We start from the raw sequence: 25,167 nt of genomic DNA, 5'->3' as shown, positions 1-25,167 counted from the left end.
GAGAAATTATATACAACAAAATATACAGATTTCACAATAAAAACTAATTTACAATGTACATCTGAAAAGTAATTGCACTCAATGGCAAAATGCAAGATTCCTAAAAAAATTAACAATAGCCTTATACTTCATAATACATCATAAATCAGGGAAAAAATAGTTTGTAACATAAAGATATTTCACAATGAACCTATTTATTACAAAATAAATGTTCATTTTATGCTGTAAGAACATATCCGTGATAACTTTCTTTAAAACGTATTACTATTTTAAAAAGTTTTGTAATAATTTTATCGAACTTAAAAGAAACAATCAAATAACAAAATCCATAATTGTTATTAATATGCGTAGAATCCAACGCATAGCAGCATTAGCTGTCATGGGCCTTCATCATCGTGCTAAATCTAACGGCGTCAATTTACTCCAACCTACACACGCACAAAACCTTCAAAACCTGAGTCAACATCGTTAGACCTTTTTCGAATCTTCCCGGCGGCAATGGCGATTCCGGTTACTTCAATCCTACTCATCGTCGCCGTAACAATTCTCTCCACGACGACGCGTTTTGTCGAACCGAGCAGCGACAATAACAACGTCTTCTCGCCGTGCACCGATGCGACCATACAGAGATCGGACGGTTTCACTTTCGGAATCGTTTTTGCGTCGAGGACTGCGTTTTTCTTCAACAGCTCGGTTCAGTTGTCACCTTGCGATAGGAGGCTTTCTCTTTCGAACTCACAACTCGCTGTCTTTCGCCCAAAAGTGGATGAGATCTCCCTTCTCACGGTCAACAGCAGTACTTTTCCACCGGTAATTTTTCAATTTTGTCGATTTTAATTGCGATTATATAATAAATTTTGTGGATTGATTGAGTTTGGATCTGTACTTAGCATGAATAATCGATGAGGACAACGTAGTCTAGAGGCCAAACAATTTAGGGTTCTGCAGTTCACAAGCTTTGAACGTCCAGCCTCCGCATTGATACCAAATGGAAGGTATTAATGGCCATAAGGTTTAGGAGCCGGAAAGAGTTCATGAAATTAGATAGAAAGTGACTGTTTTGGAGACATTGAACATTCATCACTCCCCTCCATAGATCTGTGCTTGTATGACAGTATGAGTGCCCCCTTTAGGAAAATTGGGAACAAGCCTGTTTAATTCTTGATATTTTTTTGTTTCTCTTCATCTGAACTTGTGACATTGTTGCATTTGGTGAGACCTAGGGTGGTATTAATCTGTATAAAGGGGCTATTGATCATCTGTCACTAAGAAGAAAAGGCAAACTTATTGTAGTTTATGATTCTGTTTGTTTTCTATTCTAGGTGCCAAGTATTGAAAATGATCAAAAGTAACTGTTTAAAGTTGCAACTTGGTTTTAGTTTGGTCATATAGATAGTTAACACTGATAAAGGTCTGGAAGAAGGGAGATTAGATCTAAGTAAATGACCATTTTACCCTTAATGATATATTGACTGACACAGGATAACGTTGGTGGGTATATGGTGGCATTTGCTGGTAGAAAATACGCTGCAAGATCAATCCCTGCCTTTGTTGCAAACAGCACCTACATCGTCACCAGTTTCACCCTAGTAAGATCATAATCATATCAACTACCGCTGACATGTCACTATTTCATTGGGCGTCACTAAAAGTAAAGATTTTATAATTGTGTGACTACAGGCGATGGAGTTCCAAAAGGGGAGACTACAGAACTTGTTTTGGAAAAGAGACGGGTGTTCTTCATGTTCAGGAAAAAGCAACTTTGTGTGCCTTAACAATCAGGATTGTGCAATCAGGACTAATTCTTGCAAGAACAGAGGAGGAACAGTTGATTGTAGCATTGGAATACAGCTTGCGTTTTCTGGAACTGATAAACATGAATCGGTTTTTAATTCATGGTATGAGGTTAAAAACCTTCGTCAGTACTCTCTGTTTGGGCTTTATCAAAATCTTAAGGATTCTCTTACTAGTCAGTACAATAGTTTCTTTTAAGTTTTAAACAAGATGACTTTATATCTTTGCTCATTCACGGATCGTGTTTTTATGTTTTTGTGAAGTTTGGATTTGAAAATTCTGTGTTTTTGTAAATTGTTGTACCACAATGAGATGATATATTAACCGTGTTCTATCGAGGGATTGACAATGTTGTGTTTGAAATTTACTACTCAAGTTATTTCCTGTCACAAAAGCCACACCCGTCTATTGTGATTTGTGACAATGTCAGTGTTATTTATTTATCGGATAATCTTCTTCAATATAAACGTCGAAAGCAAATTGAAATTGATGTTTATTTTGTGTGAGAACAATTAGCAAAAGGACAAGTCGGTGTTATGCATGTCCCATGTATTAAATTGCTGATATTCTTACAAAAAAGGATTCTATTTGAAGACTCTCAGCAGTCTGAGCATTCATCATATTCCTGCCCGGGGGGGGGGGGGGGGGGGGTTTGTAAAAACAAATAACAATAACCTCTAATAATTTTTCTTACGTTATGGTTTGTTTTAGTTGTATAATCACTTCAACGTTCAACTTATTTTATGTAATGAATAGTGGATTCATGGTTGTTAAGATCCTAATCTTGATCTTAAGATAATACGATTGTGAAATTCTATAAATAAAAAACAATCTCGATCACACTAGGATATTTTCTAAGTTAAATCGGTACTAAGATTTTGAGATTGCAACTAAGATTGTAAGTTCTTACCGAATCTGATCCACTTTTTGTCGTTATGATGTAGCAAGTCTTTAGTCTTTTAATTAAACTTTGCAAAATCTGTTCCTTTTGCTAAAAAAATCATGCAGAATCTCAAAAATTCAACCCTTCAACTTGAAATTGAAGCCTCAAAATTTGGTCCACTCAAACTCAAAATCGAGCGATAATTGAGGAAGCCTCGCAGCTTCGTCCTTTCATCACTCATATTTTAAACCTTTTTTAACTTGTAAACGGATAGTTGGAGTATAATTTTGAAGCTTAAATCTTGTATTAAAAGAGGGTTTTAAACCCATACGTTGCAGGGAGTGACCATTTCTGTAATTTTGTCTTACAAAGGGACAACTTCCGTAATTTTGTTACATAGGGTTGATTTCTGTAACTCTCTCCTACATAGGAACCAATTCTGTAATTTTGTCTACCATTTATGTTCGTTATGTTACATAGGGTCCATTTCAGTAACTTTCTCCTACATACGATCTTTCTTTGCCAAGAAAGCATCCATGGGTGAAGTGCTTCTTCAAGGGAAATTTCATGTTATAGCAAATTAGGTTCATGCCTTTTTATTTTCTTAATTTCTTGTCTGGTATGAGATAAGAAAGTTTCATCCATGGATCATCATACTGTGCACCTTCAGGCTTCAACCCATGAATTTATGCTCTATTTAAAAAATTAAAATAAAAGAATATATACAAACCAGTCAAGAAAAACTTGTGTAATTATTCCTAAGTTGGTCACAGATTAACCAAACACAAGAAATGGACACATCACATCATACATGGGATAAAAGAAAATTGCATTTAGTATACAAACATATCAATGTAACTTTTATTAATCACACATGGTTACATCAGAATACATCACATATTTCTAGTTGCCCTTTATGAAGTATCACAACCATTCATACACCTCTTTCACAACCATTTTGACTCTACAAACCAACCATCACACCCCTTTAATATTGTTAGTTATTTCTAAAATAATATACAGGTGACATAGTAGAGAAAAATAGCTAAGAATTATGTTATAGAACTTTGTTCTTTCATTGGAGACACCCACATCTCAAAAGGGATTATCTAAATTTTATCAAGTATTTCTTTTAGTGCAAATGTTAGAATTCTTATGTTATCTGGTAGATTCAGCTAGGATCTATCACATTTACATACACATATGAATACATACATATAAATACATGTGGTATATAGAGACACATACATAAGCGCTCAAACATCAAAATATAAATATAAATAAAAAGCTCAATGATATCACATATCTCACGGCTTTTCTGAGCAAATTCAATGTTTCTCTTGCTTTCTTCCCAAAACAACTCATGTCGATGTCAAATAACACTTCAATACTTCCACATTGAAAAACACTAATCTCTTCCACATGATGCAGCAGCAACATTGGATTTGTTGGCAACAGATTCACAAGATTGTCACATTCCTTCACATGAATCTCTCACAACATGCACGTATTAACTTCGTCGTTACCACTAAATTTGACAAGGCCATATCTCTTTCAGCTTATCAATACTAAGAATTTTCAATGTCTCTAATATAGAGGTACCTCTTTGTTCAAGAATGGTTGATTGGGAGACATGTTACTGGGCATAGAAGATGTTGCAGGGATGTATTCTCAGGATAAATGGTAGTGAAATTAGGAAGGCCATCGAGTTTCAACTCCACCAGCTTTGGTAGCTCAATTACATTAGCAGTGTTGTAAAGACCTATCAACTTTGGTAGCATTTCTAAACTTAGAAACTTTAGCTCCTGAAACTTAATTCCACCATTCTCATTATATGCAAGTATTTCCAAAACAGAACACTGTTTAACTGTAAGGGCGCTCAAGCTTCACCAAACCACTTGCAATAGAGATTGTGAAGAGGTATCTTAAATTTTCACACTTGAAAACATTAAGGACTCTTAGATTATTAAACGTCTGTTGAGAAAGACGAACTGATTCCAATACAACTTCTTCAAGATCATTCATACCATCCACTTCTAAATAAAGCACCTGGGTTGTGACAATGAGTTTGATTCAAATTCATTGCCACAACCCAGGTGCTTTATTTAGAAGTGGATGGTATGAATGATCTTGAAGAAGTTATACCGGAATCGGTTGGAATCGGCTCCAACAAACGTTTAATAATCTAAGAGTCCTTGATGTTTTCAAGTGTGAAAACTTAGGATACCTCTTCACAATCCCTATTGCAAGTGGTTTGGTGAAGCTTGAGCGTCCTTACAGTTTCACAATGTCCTGTTTTGGAAGTACTTGCACATAGGAAGAATGGTGGAATTAAGTTTCAGGAGCTAAAGTTTCTAAGTTTGGAAAGGCTACCAAAGTTGATGGCAAGGTGCAAAAAACCACATCTTCTCACAATTTCACTTCCTATTTGATTCAGCTCCACGTCATCTTGTTTTGAAACCCCAATGATTTGCCAAAAGAAATTCAATGCTTCAACCTCCTCCATCACATCCACTATTACTAGTGTCATATCCAAATTGGCTTCTACTGCAATTTTATTGCAAATATTTTTATTTCGTGATGTCAGCAACAACTTGAAGTCGTTGGGAAAAGGACTCGGTCCAATATCTTCGAGTTCAATCGTCTCCCATACATCATCTAATATCACTAAAACCTTGTTTCTACCTTTTGGAGGGTTCCCAAATGTTATACGAAGACAATCTGCTCTTGTAGTTTTATTCGTTTCAATGAGGGATTCACCCATGTATTCTGCCACAGTTTGCTGAATAGAAAACATGTCAATTTGTTGCCCAATAACCACCTTCACAACATAATCAAACATTTTCTTATCTTCTGCAACCCTTTTCAGTTGTTCCTCCATGTGATTTTTGACATCAAGGCTTGCAGCATCTAGTTGCTTCATTTTAGTATTCATGTTTGTAACATGTTTTGTGGAGTAAAAGATATATCCTAGCTGTTTCTTGACAGGAACCATTATAGATTCAATAACCGGGCTAATGATTGCTAATACAAACTCCATCTTTTAGTATTTTTAGCTTTTATAGAGACCTGCAAACCATGTAACAAATTAAAAAAAAAAAAAAAGGGGGGATCAAACTGTTACAAGTTGTTAATAGGTATACACCCGAGTATCCATGGATATTTTCATTATTAATTCACAGCAGAACTATCATGTTTCAAATATCATATATATAATCCATAGATAATTAGCATTATAATAGATTGTTCAAAAATCAAAAGAGGGAAAATGATGAGGCATTATCTGTTATATAAATAGGGAGAATGGTGGAATTAAGTGAGGGTTAAACCTCATATAAATAGGGATACATAAGGAGCCCTTGGCCTAACCTAAACCCTAAGGGTCTTGGGCCTAAACCCAGATGCTAACATACTACCCTACCTTAGTAGGCTGGTCATTCTCAGTGGATTGAACAAAGTCCTCCATAATACACGCCAAACAGTAGACTAAATCAGCACAAGATTTTGTTTGGAGATTCGAGAAGAATTGAGGACCTAATAGTCTCGCATATCTGAAAGCAGGATTGAAGTTTGGTGATCCTTCTTCCCAATTCTGCAAGTTATCATGAATTGATGATAGTGCTTGTGCAAATTGATGACAATGAAGATTGTTAAGTAGCCAACTTGGGTCCTTCTTCAACTTATGCACACAAGAACAGAACAGCTTGTATGCATGCATACCTTTGTAAGATAAAGGTGTACTGAAAAGATACCTAACAAATTCAGATTCAGGAGTTTCTCTCAGACAATAAAGAGTCTCAAAGCTGTTTATTTTAAAGCTTTGTGTGAATAATTGTTTCATGGATATAGTGGATCAGTTGATCCAAATCGGTGTTTATCCAGCTGTTTGGGATATCGTACCCTTCAGCTTCTATAATGAATCTATTATCCCATTCTTTGGGGATGAAATTTCCTAAACCCTAAGGCCCTTGGGCCTAAACCTAGATGCCCTAATATACTAATATTATCATTCATTTATAGTTTTAAACATTTAGTTGATTTTATCTGTAAAGCATACACGAACAATTCACAATGAGTAGCAAATCAAACATTTTTTCCAGATACTTTGTCAAGGACCGATGGATTCAAAACAATAAAAAACTAAAACAAGTTATCCATAAACAAAGAGAAAAACTTTCAACAAAAACGTACCGAGGTCGACTATATGCGTGGATGCGCCTGTGCTTTTGGTGCTTTGGAAAGTGTGTATGCGAACAAGTGATTCGATGAGGAAGAAAGGCCGATATATGAAGGAGCCTCGATTATTCCCCACCTTTTGATGCTAGTAGGGTTTTTTTTTTTTATTGGGCTTACTTAAAGAGTTTGGATTAGGCTTGAGGGAGCCACTGGGTGACAAAAATATTAGCTATTTGTTTGGCATGTGATATAAATACAATTTGAGTAAAAGATAGCATCACATAATGGTAAAATCAAATCAAATGGTATTTTAGACCAGCTTATCTTTATTTTTTCTCTTATAAATAGAGTAAAAAACATAATAAATAGTGTTTCATTTCAAATCTTATTTTATTTTTTACCTTATTTTTTACCCCAAAAAATATATTCCCATAATATTTTATTTTTATAACTTATATATATTATCAAATACACCCCTCTATTAATTAAACTCTATATTTATGATTAATTAATATAAATTAGTATATAATATGATATTATAAATATTAAATATTAAATTTAAATTATAATTAGTAGATAAAATAAACTATAAATGTATAAAATAAAAACGAGAATGATTAAAATTGGCAACCAAATTTCACCTCCATTTTTTGAAATATGAATAGCATTCCCCCATATATGAAGGAATACTATTCATATCTCAAAAAATAGAGGTGAAAATGAGATAGGGTTGGAGAAGAATGGATGAATAAATAAAGTTTGAGGGTGAATTAGAGATGCCCTTAGTGTTGATAAAAGAGAGAAGAAAGAATGTGTATGTGAATGTGTTTATTTATTTATTTGTTTTATTATTTTTTTTTATCAAATTCATCCACCCCTTAAAAATATCATGTCATTTATGTTGTGTAGTAAAAATGACACGACAAAGAGCTTCTTACTTTAAAAATGACGTGGCAGCATAGCATGTTATGTTTTACTCCCTTAAGCTTTAGTAATAAAAAAAAATCAATAAACTTTTAAAAAGTACTTGATTTAGCTTTTACCTGTAAAATGACTAAACAAAATTTTTAATTTTTTAAACATTTTTTTACAAATCATATAATATATTTTTTTTCAAACATTTTTATACCATGATAAAATTAAAATTACGTTCATACAGAAATAAAATACAAATTATAAATAATGCATAAAAAATATCATAGGTAACGTCATATTACATTCATCTATCTTGCGCGATAATATATCATATCGCTGCCATATACGAATCATCATTACTCGTGTAACGTGTACTTTTACCTTCTTTGTGCAATGTGTACTTAGACCCCGAGGTAACCCGTGACATTTGTATGAAATGTCATGGGGGTAGCCAATGACACTTGTGTATAAGACCATGGGGCAGCTAAGGCACTATAAGGGAAACCCATGACAATGGTATGAAAGACCATGGGGGTAGCCCATGACACTTGTATGCAAGACCATGGGGGTAGCTTATGACAATGTATGTATACTATATTGTATTTTGGGGAACTTACTAAGCATTGTGTTTACGATTTGTGGTTTGAATGTTTTCAGGTAGCTTTAGTTCTAAAGGGAAGAGTCTGACTTGACTGCACAACATTATCCCCCTGATGATTTTTCGCATTGATGATTATTATTGTAATTTGATAATTACGACACTTTTGATACTACAATGGGTTTTTGGACAAATACTATGTGAACTGATAATTTAAAATGAAAAATTTTATGTCATGTTTTGGGATGTTACAATGGCAAAAAAAATGGAATTGTATTGAGGAGAACGATACAAGGGAAAGAACGACGCAAGTGTGGTTGGTGTTTTCTCAACCGTGAATAATGAATGTCATTATTAGTGTAGTTGGGGTATAAATGTAATTTTATTTTTAAGAAGCAATATGCCATCAAAAAGCCAACAATGTCTGGCTTTTTAAAACATGTGTTTCCTTCCTTTCCAAAAAAAAACCCTTTTAAAAGCACTTTTGAATTAGCCAAATACATTTTTAGCTTATTGGCTTTTTGGAAAAGTCAATAAGTCAATTGTGACAACCCAGAATTTTCATTCGGTCAAACCCTAGAAGTCAATCACTTCTTATTATAAGTTAATGTCATTATTGCTTATTTTAACGAATTCGGAGTTCGTTTGATTATTTTAATATTATTCTTTAAACGAAGGGGCGTAAGAAAGTGCTGTCTCGGGTTTTGAAATTTAAAAACCGCAAACACTGCGCGTCTTAGAAGTTCCCGGCCAAACTATTTCATTTTGGTCGAAAAATCATCCCAAAATCCGTAAACTCATGCTTATCCATGAGTTTACTCCCTAAGTCTAGTCAATATTAGTTTACTCCTCATTTATCCAAAAGAGTAAACTCCCAAAAGAGTAAACTCAAGAAAACCTCTCAAGTAGCAAACTAGAAACAATTCAAGATCTTCCAAGTTGTAAATGTTCTATCCATTTCAAGTTGATTAAACACTTAATCTAGTGTTTGTGCATCTATTCATCCATTCACTTTTGTATTTTGACTAGATTTCCAAAACACCAAGAACACACACTAAGTGTTCTTGGCATTTTAGCTCAAATCAAGCCTTCTAATAGTAAGTGTTTTCATCCTTGAGTGATTTTAAGCTAGTATTACATTTTAATATCAAGGAAATTTGTCAAGAACACAAGGATATAGGTGTTCACGATCCAAGGAGATGCTTGGACCGTAAACACCAAAAAGAGCACCAAAGTGTGCCTAAGTCCTTATCTAAGCCCTACTTTGATGTTTAAGCCTTCCATGAATTGATTAAACCTTCCTTTGATGTATCTAAGCCTTGAAAAACACCAAAATCCAACATTTATAGGTGTTTACGGTTTGGGGATCTCCCAAAACCGTAAACACCCTAAAGTGTGTCTAAATGGGTTATTTTCCTTCCTTAGGCTTAGAAACTAGCACATATACTTACCTAATTGTGTTAGGGACTTGAAAACAAGGCAATACACTTCTCCATAAGGGTTTACGGTAGTAAACCCAAAGGAAAATGCCATTAGGCTGTAAACTCCTCAAAGGAGGTGTTTTGTTGCCCTAGTCCCTTCCAAAGGCCAAACCACTTAGTAAAATTGCTTCAAAAGGCTTGCTAAACCACAAAACAACACTTGGACATTAAGACTAGAGTTTACTGCCGTAAACTCCCTAGGTCTTATCCATCAAAACCGTAAACTCCAAGGGAGTTTACCCTTGAACCCCAAACACAATAGCAAGGCCCTTTAGCACTTAGATGCAATCCTTATGTCTTGTAGCATTTATATAAGGTGTTTTACATGCCTTAGGATGTCTTAACGTTTTCAATTAGTGGTTTAAAGTCTAATTGGATACATATATGTGTGATTATATGTTAACTAGGATCATTGAGTGTGAACAAGTCTTCACTTGTCACCTAGCTATCCTACACCGTTTAGTTCATCCAAACCACCATCTACAGGTGAGTTCATACCCCTAAATTAATATTTTAAATGTTTTTAAATGCTTTAATGGGGGGGGGGGATACAAGTAGAAAACAGCATGTTATTAAATCACTCATATGTATTTTATAACTGTGTTTTCATCCAGCAGATTTCACATACTACAAAATGTGATGCATGAAATGGTTTTATATCTTAAAAATACTTAGTTATCAAATGTATTACTTTTGAAAGGTTTATTTAAGATGACATCAAGTCACTTTTATTATTGTTTCAAAACTCTTAGATATCTTGCAAAACCATTACCTTTACCTTCTTGAACAACCAATTACCTTCCAGTTAATTATCATAGGGATAGTTAGAAGAAACAAAACATTATTCCTATTACAAGGAATCACACAAGAGTCAGTTCATTCATGAGTCTATACTAGTACATTACATGATACATGAGTACACTTACATATGCTTACATGATACATAAGTACATTTACCTAGGATTACATGATACATGAGTACGTTTACATAGATACATTTATCTGAATACGCTTACATGAATACCATACATGAGTACCGTTACATAGATACATTATCCTGTATCCACTTACCTGGATACTTGTACCTAGAGTTACGAGGAAGATTTATTCGTACCTTCTGTGTAAATTTTCTTGCCTATCCTTGTTCGATGGGATGTCTAGACGAGACTAACCATTCCGGAACCCATCTGTTAGCACCAGTGGGTGATGAACATCTACGGATGTCTAAGGTTACTACTTATACTAGGTAGATCGATTTCGGAACTAACCCTTCCTCCACCCTGCTGTTGCAACAGAGGATGAGTGGACAATCTTTGGATGTTCATTAGGTTACTACTTATATTAGGAGTCGGCTACGGGACTAACCCTTCCTCCACCCTGCTGCTGCTACAGAGGACAATTTGACAATCTTCGGATGTTTATTAGGTTATACATTTCGCTTACTGCGATGGCGTGTTAGTCCTGGTATCCAGGGATAACACTTACATGGTTATATTTTTCCTATTTACTTTATTTTGTGATATATTCACATAAACGATGAGTTAGACTAATTACTGTTTGTAATAGTCAAAAAGAAGGAAAAACTATCATTTTACTTACAAAACCTTCGGGTCTTGGTAGAAGACTACATTGTCATAACAAAACATTCGGGTCTTGGTAGAAGACTACATTGTCATAACAAAACATTCGGGTCTTGGTAGAAGACTACATTGTCATAACAATACATTCGGGTCTTGGTAGAAGACTACATTGTCGTAACAAAACATTCGAGTCTTGGTAGAAGACTACATTGTCATAACAAAACATCCGGGTCTTGGTAGAAGACTACATCTCATACTAATAGGAAATAAGGGATTTCCTAGGGTTTTTCATACTTATATCAACTGTCTTACTTAAAGATTTACATGGCATTCATAACAGTTTTTCAGAAACAAGACAAGGACACTTAAATACTTATGAATTCACCAGCTTTAGGCTGATACTCTCTTTCAAAATAACTTGTATTCTCAGGTCACCAGTAGACAGGTACGATGGCCAGGTTTTGAGAAGACAGAGCACAGACAAGTCTCGTCTTTTATTTTGATTGTATATTTTTGGTGTCTTATTACAATGAAAGAACACACATGTATTAAAACTTTACTTATAATGCAATGGAAGATGTTGTTGCTTATTTACTACTTTACACTGTTGTGATACTGTACATGACGTCCTCCACCCCGGAACGTTTCTGCCGTTCTTGGTTTTGGGGTGTGACATCAATTTTATAAGCAATCTCAAACACCCACTATGTGTAATGTGTTACCCTGTATACTCTGGGTTCTCTTCAATAGTCGCATCGGTTGCTTTATGAAGCACATATACTTTTCTAATTTTCATTTACCACTTTGAAAAAAAGGAAAAGAGAATTTGTTAAAAGTTCGAAAATAAATTATATCTATTGCAATGACTATTATTACTGGGTTTAATATTTGGAAAAACTTCTAGTATAAACTAAATAATTTAATTTAACAACTAAAATATGGCTTTTTAAAAAAATTACATCATATTATATGAGAGGGCTCAAAATAAAAATAAAAAATAGTTTAATTCTTGATAACCAAAAGAACATAAAAATAGTTTATTTCTCTTTAAATCCTTTCAAATTGAAAGCAAAGTTAGGAGGAAAATATTTTCTTCCATTTCTTTCCACTTTCATCCTTTAATGAAACTCTGAAACATTAATTTCTTTTATTTTCTTTTCACTTCCATCCATTTTCCTTCTTTTCATTCTTTAAGTTGAACTCAGGAATACGCTGTTATGGTAACAAGCATTAACATCATTTATTGGGGTTTCCTTAACAATGGTTAACTTGAAATCATCATAAGATGAGTTCATTGAGGGTATCGATGTAACACCCAAACATCATGTATTTTCCTAGTTGACCCCAAAAGTATATATATATATATATATATATATATATATATATATATATATATATATATATATATATATGTTGCAAGATTGGCCCTTACGTCATGTGTACTCGGTGCGTACACATGAGGTAGCTCATTAAAAGTGGTTGCAGGTGCATGTGAGTACGTTGGACATACTCATGGGGTATGTAACCTTAACCCTCAAAACCATTTCCACCTCCAGCCTCCATCATCCCTAAACGACCCCTTGCAAACCTTAGTGTTCCTTATGAGTTTTTGAGCAATTTTTTACTTTGTGTCCATCCTTGAAGGAAGACGATCCTTGGAATGCATTTGGGAAGCTCCAAGCATTATAGATCTGGGATTTGCACCTTTCAAGAAACCTTCAGAAGGTATAAAGTCATGAACTTGATGAATGTTTCCTTAGATCTTGCTAGTTCTTAAGTTATTATGCATTTTGGTCTCATAATCTTGGTATTCATGAATATGGCTTACTCTAAACCATTAGAGTTGTCCTTTCATACGTTTTTGAGTGCTAGGAACCATAAAAATGTGATCTTGGTCCCTTTTTTCCCTCCATGCAAGAGTTATGGTGCTTAGGTTTGTGTATTAAGTTAGGGTTTTGGTTTTTGGACTCCTTCTAGCCACATTGGAAACTTTATGACTTAGAATGATATTTGGGACTAGATATAAACTATGGAAGTAATGTCTTAATGTAATAATCACTTAATGAGAAAAGTAGACTCAGGTTGTGTATACCATGCGTACCTAGTGGTACGCAGCGTGTACTGGGAAGAGGCCCTGTAATCTGGCCAAGAATCTACTACACCGAGCGTAGTAACTGAGTACATAAGGTGTACTCAATCTGTGTTGACCCTTTTGACTTTTGACTTTGACTTTGACTTTGATCAGGAATTTAACCAAGTCTAAATTCAGGGTATTTTGGGTAATTTGAATAATAGTTGAGATTAGGTCCCTATTTATTGTATAGGTGACCGATGGAGACAACATCTAGAGCAGTGATATGTCAAACTATTTTTAGACTATGAGGTGAGTTTTCCTCACTGTACACGTGGGTCGAAGGCACCAATGCCAGTCCACTATGTTATGTATCCTGGTTAAGATGTTGTTATTTTGTAGTGATCGGTTAGATCTGCAGGATTATTTGTTAATTGTTGAATATTTGTTTATGTGCATATGTCGACGTATTGTAACGGTTTGGGTTGAGGCAATTATGCTTTGTGAGGAACGCCAAGAAACCAGGAGCATTCTAGACATGGGTTGAGGACCCTGTAAGGGTATACCAAATTCATTCTAAGGGCTCAGGAGCATTCCAAACATGGGTTGAGGGCCAGGAAGGGCATTCTAAACTCATGTTGTGGGCCCGGTAGGGGTATTCCAGACATAGGTTGTGGGCCAAGTGTATATGTGTGTTTATGTTTTGTGTGTGATATTTTTAGGGAACCCACTGAACGTGTGATCATACACATCCTTTCAGTGATATGTTTTGGAGATTTTATAATACTCTGATTTTGGGATAATTATATCTGATGCTTGGTTTTTATGAGTTGGGTTTTGATTGAAACAATGATTTTACTTTAATTGAAAAATGAAAATTTCATTGTGATTTTTGGGATGTTACAATCTATAAAAATGAGCATCGAACATAAGATATATGTTACCAACTTTTATTCCTCTTATTTTAATTATTGCCAAGAAAGCATTCATGGGTGAACCTAACATAACCCAACCACCCATTTGGTTTCTAATTAATGCACAGCATATTTATTATTATTATTATTATTATTATTATTATTATTATTATTAAGTAAATGATTTTAAGTAATCCACAACCTATTATTATTATTATTATTATTAAATTTTTTGTGCAATTTCACAATTGTCCTTATTTCTAGTTGTTTACTCAACATTGAATAGTTATAGTGTTGTTATTATGTTTGTATTTATTAATTATGCATTACATTTTTAGTTATGTCCGAAAACTGTCAATAACATGGAGTTCAAGAAGCGTTACAATCAACTTATAAGGAATTCAAGTATATATGAAACAAAAGTTCATGTGAGTTATAGGCTCCTAATTGATGACTACAAAATATAATAAAACAAATGGTTGTGATGCGAAATAGTTTGATACCAAAATTTGTAAGGTTGTATGTATTAATGATGACAATGTGAACATAAGAGATTGCATACCATGCTTTCAGCATGACCTTGTATTAGGATTCAACATGGGTAACATTTTGCAAACTAATAACAATATAGAGAAAACGGTTTGGATTTTGTTATTGACTGAAACTAAATTACAAAGAAAGGGAAAATAAGGTTGGTGAATAGGAAAGTTGTCTAGTTAACATATCTAAAAAGGGTAATGAAAAATCCCAACATAAAAAGAGCATAATATCTTATTATATTATTATGCTAACATCTAGGGATGTAAAACGAACTGAACATTCAACAAACTATTCATGCACCGTTTAACATGAAGTTCGTTTATGTTTGTTTATTTAATAAATGAACGAACATTAACACAAGTTCTCATTCATTTAGTTAAGCGAACGAACATGAACAATGGTCTCGTTCGTTCAATTATGTTTGTGAACGTTTATTTATATTTTTTGTTTACGTTTGTTTATGTTCATTCATCTAACATCCTTTTATGTTCATATATGCTTAATTGTGTTTGATTATATTAATATATCATATGTTCATATATGCTCAGTTATGTTTTTTTTATATTTGTTCATTTATGTTCGTTCGTTTATGTTCATTTAGCATGTTCAGGAACATAAACGAACGAACGTGAACAATGTAATTTGTTAAATGAACAAGAAAACTCATTCGATTATTTTTTCGAATAACTTAAACGAACGAACAGGAACAAGCCTCATTCGTGTTCGTTCGGTTCGTTTACAGCCTTACTAACATCCCCACTCAAACTCACAATGCGATATCAAAGATTTCAGGAAAAAAAACGAAACCAAGATGTCGATCGAGCCTTCTTGAAAATATCACCAATTTTCAATACCGGTGAAACATATGGTAGCGAGATATTTCCAAGTTGTAGATGTTGGGGAGTGGAATGAAAGTTAATCTTAATATGTCTCGTCCGTTCAGGAAAGCATAATTCTCTGTAATCTCCACCACACGGTTATTGTCATGAAGTAAGGGGTAGGATGAGAAACATCAACACCCATATCTATAAGAAGCTAACATAACCAAAAGATCTCACAAGTAGTCTTAGACATAGCACGATACACAACCTCTATAGAAGAGCAAGAGACAACATCTTATTTGTTAATTTCCACGAGATTAGTGAATTTACATGGAAGATACAAAAACCAATGGTGGACTTGAGCTTATTAGGACCACTATTTAAATCACCATTGTTATATGCATGTAGCCCTAGAGAAGACGTCAAAAGGAACAAGAAACTATACAACTAAATTCCACAAAGATATCTCAAATACAAAGAATATATCCCCAACGTGTAATAGTAGGACTAGTGAAAACTAACTTACCACATGAACTACATGAGTTATGTCTAAGTGAGTGACTGTAATGTAAACCAAATTGCCCACAATGTTATCATATAGGCTCAGGTATGAGAAATGAACACCATCAGTGAGAGAATATTGGGCATTACTTTCACGAGATATGTCGTTGTCAAAGAGTCTTGCACGTTTAAATCGGTCATATGTGTATTTTTTATAGATAGAAGATAATTTTAGGGTCAACCTCAGTGACTTTATGAGTCAAAGTACTGCACCAGCTAACTAATGGACCGGCGAGTCAAAAGTTGGTGCTATGAAATAATAGTTTTTTACACTAATTTGTTATATAAAGGCGAAATGATTTTGAACCATATTATCCTTTTCTAAATCGAATAAATTGTATGAATATGAGTAAATGACCATTTTACTCTTACATTCTAACGAACAATTTTTATAATACCCGTACATGTAACAATATTCATCAAATTTAATATGAGAAAAGTTGGAAGGAAAAAAATAAGAAGGCAAGGATTGGTGTCTTAATACATTAACCCAAAACTTTTGCCTTAACCAGTTAAGTGATTCTTTCGAGATTACGTAAAATACAAACGATAGTGTACAACAAAAGAAGAAGTAAAAACATTAGTTGCAATTTCTAAAATTAATATACTTACAGAGTTGCAACATATATTCGAATCGTTTTTGGATCATCTTTGAAGAGTTCAATTTGAACCTTACATAGTTGTTAGCATAGATTACCATGTAATCGAATCGTCTAGTAACATCAAATTTATAAATAAAAATTTGAAATAGAAAAAAAAAACATACTTACCTTGAACGAATAGTTCAATGTAAGTACTCTTGTCTATAATTTTGATGTTAATAGGTGATTCAATTGCATAGTAAAATATGCTAAAGTTTCGAATTGAAGTCTTCAAAGATGATCTAGATTTTAAAATGAAAAACAAGTTTGATATATTGCTATATATGTTGCAATTAATAAAGGATGTATATGTAACGGTCGCAGATTCGGGCTAGTCAATTTAGAGGTAATATCCCCTAAAATGACTTTTTGATAGAAGATTATTTAGGAAATATAATATTATATGTGATAAGAATTTTGTAAATATAAAAAAAGCTAAAATCCGACTTCATATGAAGAAGTTATGCTTCATCAAAGTTTCACGATTAAACCGATACGACTCTACGTGTCTGTAACATCCCAAAAATCAGAGTAAAATTTTCATTTTTCCAAAACAACCCCAAGACAATATTTGTTTACAAAAACATTGTTTGAAAAGTATATAATTCATAAATCAGAGTATCCCAAAATCTAATAACATAAAATCTAAAGGATGTGCACGATCACGCCTTCACCTTGCCACGATCATTTGAAGTACGCGAAACAATAAACTAAAACTGTAGGCCAAGCTTAGTGAGTTCCCCCAAGGTACCACCATACAAACATATAACCAAACAGATACTGGGTCCACAACCTCTTGTCAGATTACCCCTAGGCCACAACCCTCCGGTTGGTTAGCCCCGGCCCATAACCTTTCGGTTGGATTGCCTAATACATATTGGGTCCACAACTTCCAGGTTGGATTACCCCTGGCCCACAACCTTTCGGTTGGAATGCCCCATTCCATAACCTTTCGGGTGGAATGCCCTGGTATGTTGAGTGACAGCACAAAGCAGTACAGTCTAAACCCCACCACACCACGTCGACATATGCATAACGAATAACAGATATCCATCCATATATAATCATATAACCAATCATCAGAAAACATGCAGATCTACAAACCACTACTGCATAACAACATCCTATATACTAAGACAAAGATCTAACATATCACTACAACATAACAACATCCTATATACCAGGATACAGATCTAACAGATCACTACAACATAACAACATCCTATATACCAAAATACAGAATCCAGTGGGCGGACCATGGTGTAACGACCCAAAAATCAAGGGTAAACATTTCATTTTTAATATAGTCAAAACATAGATATCATTTATTCCAAACATCCAAAACATCGTTAATTAAAACCCTTGAAATGAAAAACTCCCTCGTGCGGTTTCCCAAAAGCACTGCACCGAATTCGGCTCTACTGGCCTCTCAAAACCTGAACCGAACTCTTGGGTCTCTTTCTGGGACCCTCTAATATATGCACCTGATCTGGTCCCCTCTTCCCACGGTGCTCCAAGTCAATCCCTCGCTCTTGACTCTAGAAATCATATCATTCAGAGTCTCGCACCCTGACACAACCACCAATTTAATCGCCAACGACCGAATTGTAATAACTGGAGCAACTTCTACCCTACTCGGGCTACAACTACTCCCAAGACATAGTCTCCAATCTCGAAAGCGTAATAGAACGCACAATCAATCTGTGCCGTCCGATACAAGAGATCCATGGCGAACTCAAAACCCTGACAGTCCTTCCACTAACTGGCTCAACACCGGAGCCAGGACCAAACCCTAGTCCTTCCTCATGTGTGCTCATCCTCATCTGGCAAAGCAACTATCCTCATTAACATAGCATAGCCAAGAATTCTCCTTCCTATAAGCTTCTTAGACTCTCCAAGACTCTCACCGATTCGAGTATGGATCATGTACTTTCAGTAGTACGGGCCCATACTACCTTCCACACCTATCCATAATTTCCTCAAAAATCCTCCTGAATCCTCTAAGTCACCTAATCCACCAGTGCACCAAATATCCGCTAAATAGCAACACAACACCAACCAAAGTAACTCCTAGGCTCCCCCTGGGTTCACTTCACCGAACCGCCCAACTAACTCATTGGAGCATATCCTAGGCTTCCCAGGTTCCTAACCTCACCCTACCATCAGCTGCTGAAGAAATCCCCATGATGCCAGCCATCCACCTCCTAGATATCGTCATATCCACTTAGTAGCTGACTCCCATCACTCAAGAGTTCCACAAAGCACAAAGCAAGCAACATCCGTGCAGTAGCACTCCGATCCAAAGGACTATCATAGAACATTCATCCCACATATCGAAATTTGTGTTATCCACATCCATCCATCCTCAATGTCGACTGCCTTATGCATGCAAATTATAAACATAAAAGGATCTAATAGACTGTCGAATAATAGACTCTACCCTATGACCACAACCAGACGAGGAACATGAAATAAGGCCAGATTAATTATTCTAAGGCTATAAGATCCTAACCGTATACAATTTTAAAAACATACACTTAGCAATTACTAATACCAATAATCATTATCTTTCTAGCATGGTGTCCAGTATCTCCAAGCATCACATATTAGGCCCATCTATCGCTGACTACTAAACGCTAGCATGCAAGTCTACAAGCTCCTACAACATATAAAGTCATCTCCCCTAGCCCTAACTAGCATGCGATACACGGATTCATAATCAAATAATAACATATAACAAATTTGGGTATTCTAGGGAAACTTACTTGAGCTCGACTGATTGCATGCACCACACCCTTTCTTATCTTAGAAAACTTTTTCCTTGAAAACATTTTTGTTTTTTAAAACTTTACAGATCCTCAATTTGAGTTCATACACACCCGAAAGCATGTTCGAATCCCTCAAACCAAGGCTATGATACCAACTTGTAACGGCCCAAAAAACCAAGGGTAAAATTTTCATTTTAAATATAGTTAGGACATAGATATCATTTATTCCAAACATCCAAAACATCGTTAACTAAAACATTTATCAGAGTTCATCCCAAAAATCATTCAATGGGGAAAACATGGGTGTGTGCATTGTGATCAATCCGGGCCCTTCCTTTCCAAACCAATGATACCTGAAACAATAAACAAAAATGTAAGCACGAAGATTAGCGAGTTCCCCAGAGCATACCCCACACAATCCACATAACCACACAATCCATGTCAGCTACAACAACTAAATAAACCATATCAATCACATCAACAATAACAATCACATAGCCATGCATATAAACACAGAAGGATGTCGTGGGCTCCTCTTAGGGTCTTATACCTACATGCCATAGCCTTCCGCCATGGTCTTTACTTAGGAATGCCATGGGCTCCCCCCGCATGGTCTTAAATCCAACTGTCATGGGCTCCCCCGGGGTCTTCCATGCAGTAGCATAATAATCAATTAGCATATCATATATCACAGAAGTATCTATCATACTACATAACTCATACATGAACATATAAGGATGTCGTGGACTCCTACTAGGGTCTTACTCCAACATGCCATGGGCTCCCCCACATGGTCTTATACCTAAGTGCCATGGGCTCCCCCCATGGTCTTTAATAGGAAAGCCATGGGCTCCCCACATGGTCTTACTGTTGGAATAGTGTCCAAGGCTGCAACTATATTAGACAAGTATTTGACCCGGTTGTGCATGGTCCTTTTGGGTTGCCTTCACCATAGCAACTTGATAGGATGCTTTATTAAGAGAGAGTAAATATTATTAATATATTATGAGAATAATATAAAGAATAATATATTGTTATTTGATTAATATAAGTCATAGAATTAATTAGAATTAATTTGGTGACTTAAAGAGATTAAATAAAGAGGTATAAACTGTCAATTGTTTGATAGTTAAGCTTTAGACTGTAAATCCTTATAGATAGAGATGGGACGAATTCTAGAAGCTAAAGGATAGCTAAATTCATCCAAGGCTTATCTATGGAAAGGATTTGGATAGCCTTAAGAGAAGATTATCCAATTAGGGTTTAGGTTGTAACCCTTAAGGAGTCTACAAGTATAAATAGACCCCATGGCTAAGGGAAATCGGCACCTCTCCAAAAGTAAGAGAACCCTGGCCGATTTCCTCCCCTCTCCTCTCTCCTAAATCATCTTTCTTGTTATTGGTGTTTGTAAGCCATTAGAGGAGTGACATTTGTGACTCTAGAAGCTCCAAGACCATAAGATCAACAAGGAACTCAAAGGTATGGTTCTAGATCTGTTTCAATGTTGTTATTTAACCTAATTAGCCATTAGAAGTCTTGGATTCAAAGCATGTTTAATTAGAAAGCCTAGATCCAAGCATTAGGGTTTTGCATGCGCACATAGGAAAGTTCTTATGGCTAAAACCCATCAGTGGTATCAGAGCCTAGCTTGGTTTTCTCTAAATTGTTGCTTGATTAACTGAAACAAACCTGCAAAATTCGAATTTTTGGTTTCTGAGTCATGGACTCGGCGAGTTCCAAAGTGGACTCGGTGAGTAGGCCTGACTCGGCGAGTCCCTTTGTGCACTCGACGAGTCCAGGCGTCAGGAATGGCCAGATTCGGGATTTTTTCATAATTATCTTATGGAAACTTACCTTAATCATAATAGATCAATCTAAATCCGATTTTTTGATATATAAGACTATTATCTTGATCTAGTTAAAGGTATTTATTATCTAATAAAATATTTAATTTCCTTATATGATAATTAATTAATTATTTTAATTATTTTGGTAATTATCTGTCAAAGAAATCTTGAATAAAATCAAATATAGATAATTAGGATATTAATTGTTAATTGGAATTATTTGTTATTTGATCCTCCATGTTTTAAATGTTTAAAACTTGCCCTTAAGTTTTGAAATTTATATTTGTGATTAAAAGTTTTAATTTAGACAACTTAAATTTCAAACCCTAGATTTTAAAAAGTTTAAAATACAACCCTATACTAATATGATATTATGATATTACTAGAATAATATATATATATATATATATATATATATATATATATATATATATATATATATATATGTATAACTAAATGCTAATCTTACCGTTAGTAGGCCTCATTCACGAAGCCGATCTATAAGGTGGGTATAAGGTTGCGACCTATAAAATGGCGCTTAATGGGTGTACACTCACACCCACCGCTTGCTTGATTGGTGGAGGGTCGTTAGCCGAACGGGTAGGATAGGGCAACCTCATCCTCTCATTAAAAGTATAATAAGTAATACAAAGTAACTACACATTTTTTTAAAAAATTCCCAATCTTAGTTACTTTAGGAAAAGTGAATTGATGCAATCCCATGAAATTACACTTTGCACCCTTGCTAAGAAGTTAGTGGAGCGTGTGTGGTTTACCAGCACACTAATTGGTTCTAAGCAAAGGTGGTAAAGGGTGATTCATTGTTTATCATAGTTCGATGGAGCGTGTGTAGTTTACCGGCACATCGAATAGGTGATCGTTACAATGAAGGCACAGTGTGAATTTGCATGGTAATTCACACCCGCTTTGTGATTCTCTGTATCCCAGTCACAAACAAGTGGGACATATCGAGATTTAAACATGCCATTGAATAGTTTCAATGAATCTCATCCGAACCTAGGAATTCTCAATACACTTAGGACTAATTGTAGCACCCGGTTCCTGGTATGTAAATGTTATTTGAGTATTTCCTTTCTTTTAGCCTTGGACTCGGCGAGTCATAGGTCCGACTCGCCGAGTGGATGCGGGACCCGGGACACGTTTAAGTTGGTGACTCGGCGAGTCCATATCCTGGACTCGGCGAGTCACAGCTGTTGGATAAAACCCTAAGTTTCAGGGGTTTGCACCCTATTTAAAGGACTTATCAGCCCCAAGCCGGCCCCCATTGACCCTGAAAGCCCTGTATCTCTCGTTCTAAGCTATTCTTTGAGAGTTTGAGGTTAGTGTGTGTGTTTTTGAAGGCTTTGAAAGAGGAAGGAAGTAGATCCATAAGAAGGGAAGCCATCCAAGCATTATTTGTGTTCTTCCAGCAATTCCTTTGAGGTATAACTCGTTTTCCCCTTGATTCTATGCTTAAAACTTCATTTGGGTCCTTCTTGGTCAAATCCCCAAGCTTGTATGTGCATTGTATGTTGTAATAAGGCGTTTGGCCTTTGGATCTAGGCAAGATTGAGCTCCAGGGGCTCAGATCTGTTAGCTTTTTGGCCCCATATTGCTTGTTAGTCCTAGATCTACCCTTTTGAGACATTTTGAGCCCTAAAATCCATATTGGTGAATATCCACACGTAAAGTTGGAAACTTTACGTGTGATTCGTGTCCTAGAGGTCCAGATCTATGAATGGCATGGACTGGAATCGAGCAAATCCGTGTATTCAGTAGGTGCATGGCAACGACTCGGCGAGTCGTTCATATGACTCGGCGAGTCTATACGCGAGTCTCCAAGTTTGTCCCCTTTTCGTAGTGTCGAGTGACCAGTGAGTCACGGGGTGTGGCTCAGTGAGTCGGAAGCTTAACTCATCTATGGAGGTACTCGGCAAGTCAATGCCCTGACTCGGCGAGTTCAAGGCAATCTCCTTAGATCAAGATCAGACTCGACGAGTTGTTCATACAACTCGGCGGGTCGCTGCATGAGTGTTCTTCGGATGAAGATGAACTCGGCGAGTTGTTCATACAACTCGGCGAGTAGGATGAAGGACTTAAATATTGGTTAAGAAGGTGAACCCGTCGAGTCGTCGCCTAACTCGACGAGTAGGACCAGGATTCAGGGCAGTCGTTTGCGTAGGGACTCGGCGAGTTGGAAAGCCAACTCGGCGAGTCAAGGTCAACTGAAAGTTGACTCTGACTTTGACTTAGGGCAAGGTCAGGGGTAAAATGGTCATTTTACCCAAAGGTCAGTGAGCAGTGTTTGATTGAGTATATTGTGGGAATTGCAGCCGGAGGGTTTCCGGAGCAGCAGCAGCAGTAGTAGGTGATCAATTCCCACACAGACCAGCAGCTATTTCGAGGTGAGTTTCCTTTCCAGTAGGAACGGGTCCAAGGCACCAAGGCTGACCCGTGTAGATGAGATGCTAGTACTAGAGTGTGGGCCGAGCCCGTATCTCTGGGTTCAGTCAAGTATGATATATGTGTTAATATGATAGAATTGTTTATACTTGTTGTCTGCGTGATACTTGTATGTTATGGGTTAACGGTTGAGTGTGGGCAGGGCCCGTATCTCTCCGAGGTTGGAGTGTGGGCTAGGCCCGTATCTCCCAGATAGCGAAGTGTGGGCAGGGCCCGTATCTTTACAAGTGTGGGCGAGGCCCGTATCTCCCGGCTAGCGAAGTGTAGGCAGGGCCCGTATCTTCCCGAGTGTGGGCAAGGCCCGTAACTCCTAGCTGAACAATGGTTATTATATGTTGCATGGTACGTGGTATTATGGGGGAACTCACTAAGCTTTGTGCTTACAGTTTTCAGTTTTGGTTTCAGGTACCTCCTCAGCTAGGGGAAAGGAGCCGGCGCGGTAGCGACACGTCACACACACACTCTCCGGTTTCCGCATTTACGAGCTTCACTGGGATTTGTACTCTGATATTTTGATTGAATGTATGAATTGGCTTTTAGACATGGTTCACTTGTGTGATAACTTGATCAGACAATGTTTTAGCTTTTAATATTTTCTAAAAGTAATGTTTTTAAAACGAAATTTTTGGTCATGAAAATTGGGTCGTTACACTAATAGTTTAAGTTTTGTGATGGAGAATTAGTGAATCGTCATTCACTTACCTTCAATTTATTTGCATGTTAGATTACGACATCCCTTTTCTAGTATGTAAATGTTATTGTTGGATCCTAGCCCTAATTTTTCTTATTGGGTGATAATTAGGGATTCATGTTCTAATCTATCTTTTTCCTTTTCTTTTGTAGATGTCGAACGCAAACAACGTTGCTGCTAGTTCTTTCACGTTGATGAGCCTTTGCCAAAAGGTCACCTTCGATGGAACGAACTTTAGTGAATGGATAAGATACATTCGCACCATTGCTCGCTATGAGGATAAGGAGTATGTCCTCGATGAGAAGCTCGAGAAAATCAACCCCGAAATCGCTACTCCGGCCGAAATCACCGCTTTTGAGACTCATGAGCGAGATGCAACGAAGGTACATTGCATCATGATTGCCACCATGAACTCCGAATTCC

At 36.0% G+C, this 25,167-nt stretch overlaps 2 protein-coding genes across 3 annotated transcripts; one reads left to right on the top strand and one right to left on the bottom strand.

The window, feature by feature from the left end:
* The first annotated feature begins 375 nt into the window (after positions 1-375).
* LOC111916631 (uncharacterized) lies at positions 376-2,132 on the top strand. Its single transcript, XM_023912299.2, has 3 exons — positions 376-810; positions 1,482-1,589; positions 1,681-2,132. The coding sequence occupies exons 1-3, from the start codon at positions 499-501 to the stop codon at positions 1,990-1,992; spliced, it is 732 nt and encodes a 243-aa protein (XP_023768067.1). The 5' UTR covers positions 376-498; the 3' UTR covers positions 1,993-2,132.
* A 1,638-nt stretch (positions 2,133-3,770) lies between these two features.
* Positions 3,771-7,014, bottom strand: LOC111916630 (probable disease resistance protein At4g14610). Of its 2 annotated transcripts, XR_006191005.2 has the most exons (3): positions 6,869-7,014; positions 4,280-5,746; positions 3,771-4,205 (listed from the first exon to the last, which is right to left on the bottom strand). XR_006191005.2 is itself a non-coding variant. In XM_023912298.3 (2 exons), the coding sequence occupies exon 2, from the start codon at positions 5,715-5,717 to the stop codon at positions 5,016-5,018; it is 702 nt and encodes a 233-aa protein (XP_023768066.1). In that variant the 5' UTR covers positions 5,718-5,746; positions 6,869-7,014; the 3' UTR covers positions 3,771-5,015. The 2 variants fall into 2 exon arrangements, 1 of the variants encoding a protein (XP_023768066.1); XM_023912298.3 differs by having other exon boundaries at positions 3,771-5,746.
* Positions 7,015-25,167: the final 18,153 nt, after the last annotated feature.

The sequence above is a fragment of the Lactuca sativa genome, chromosome 1 (genome assembly GCF_002870075.4).
Source record: "Lactuca sativa cultivar Salinas chromosome 1, Lsat_Salinas_v11, whole genome shotgun sequence".
In the NCBI taxonomy this organism is placed as follows: Eukaryota; Viridiplantae; Streptophyta; class Magnoliopsida; order Asterales; family Asteraceae; genus Lactuca; species Lactuca sativa.
The sequence above is the reverse complement of the archived record's forward strand: the minus strand, read 5'-3'. Positions and strand labels throughout refer to the sequence as shown.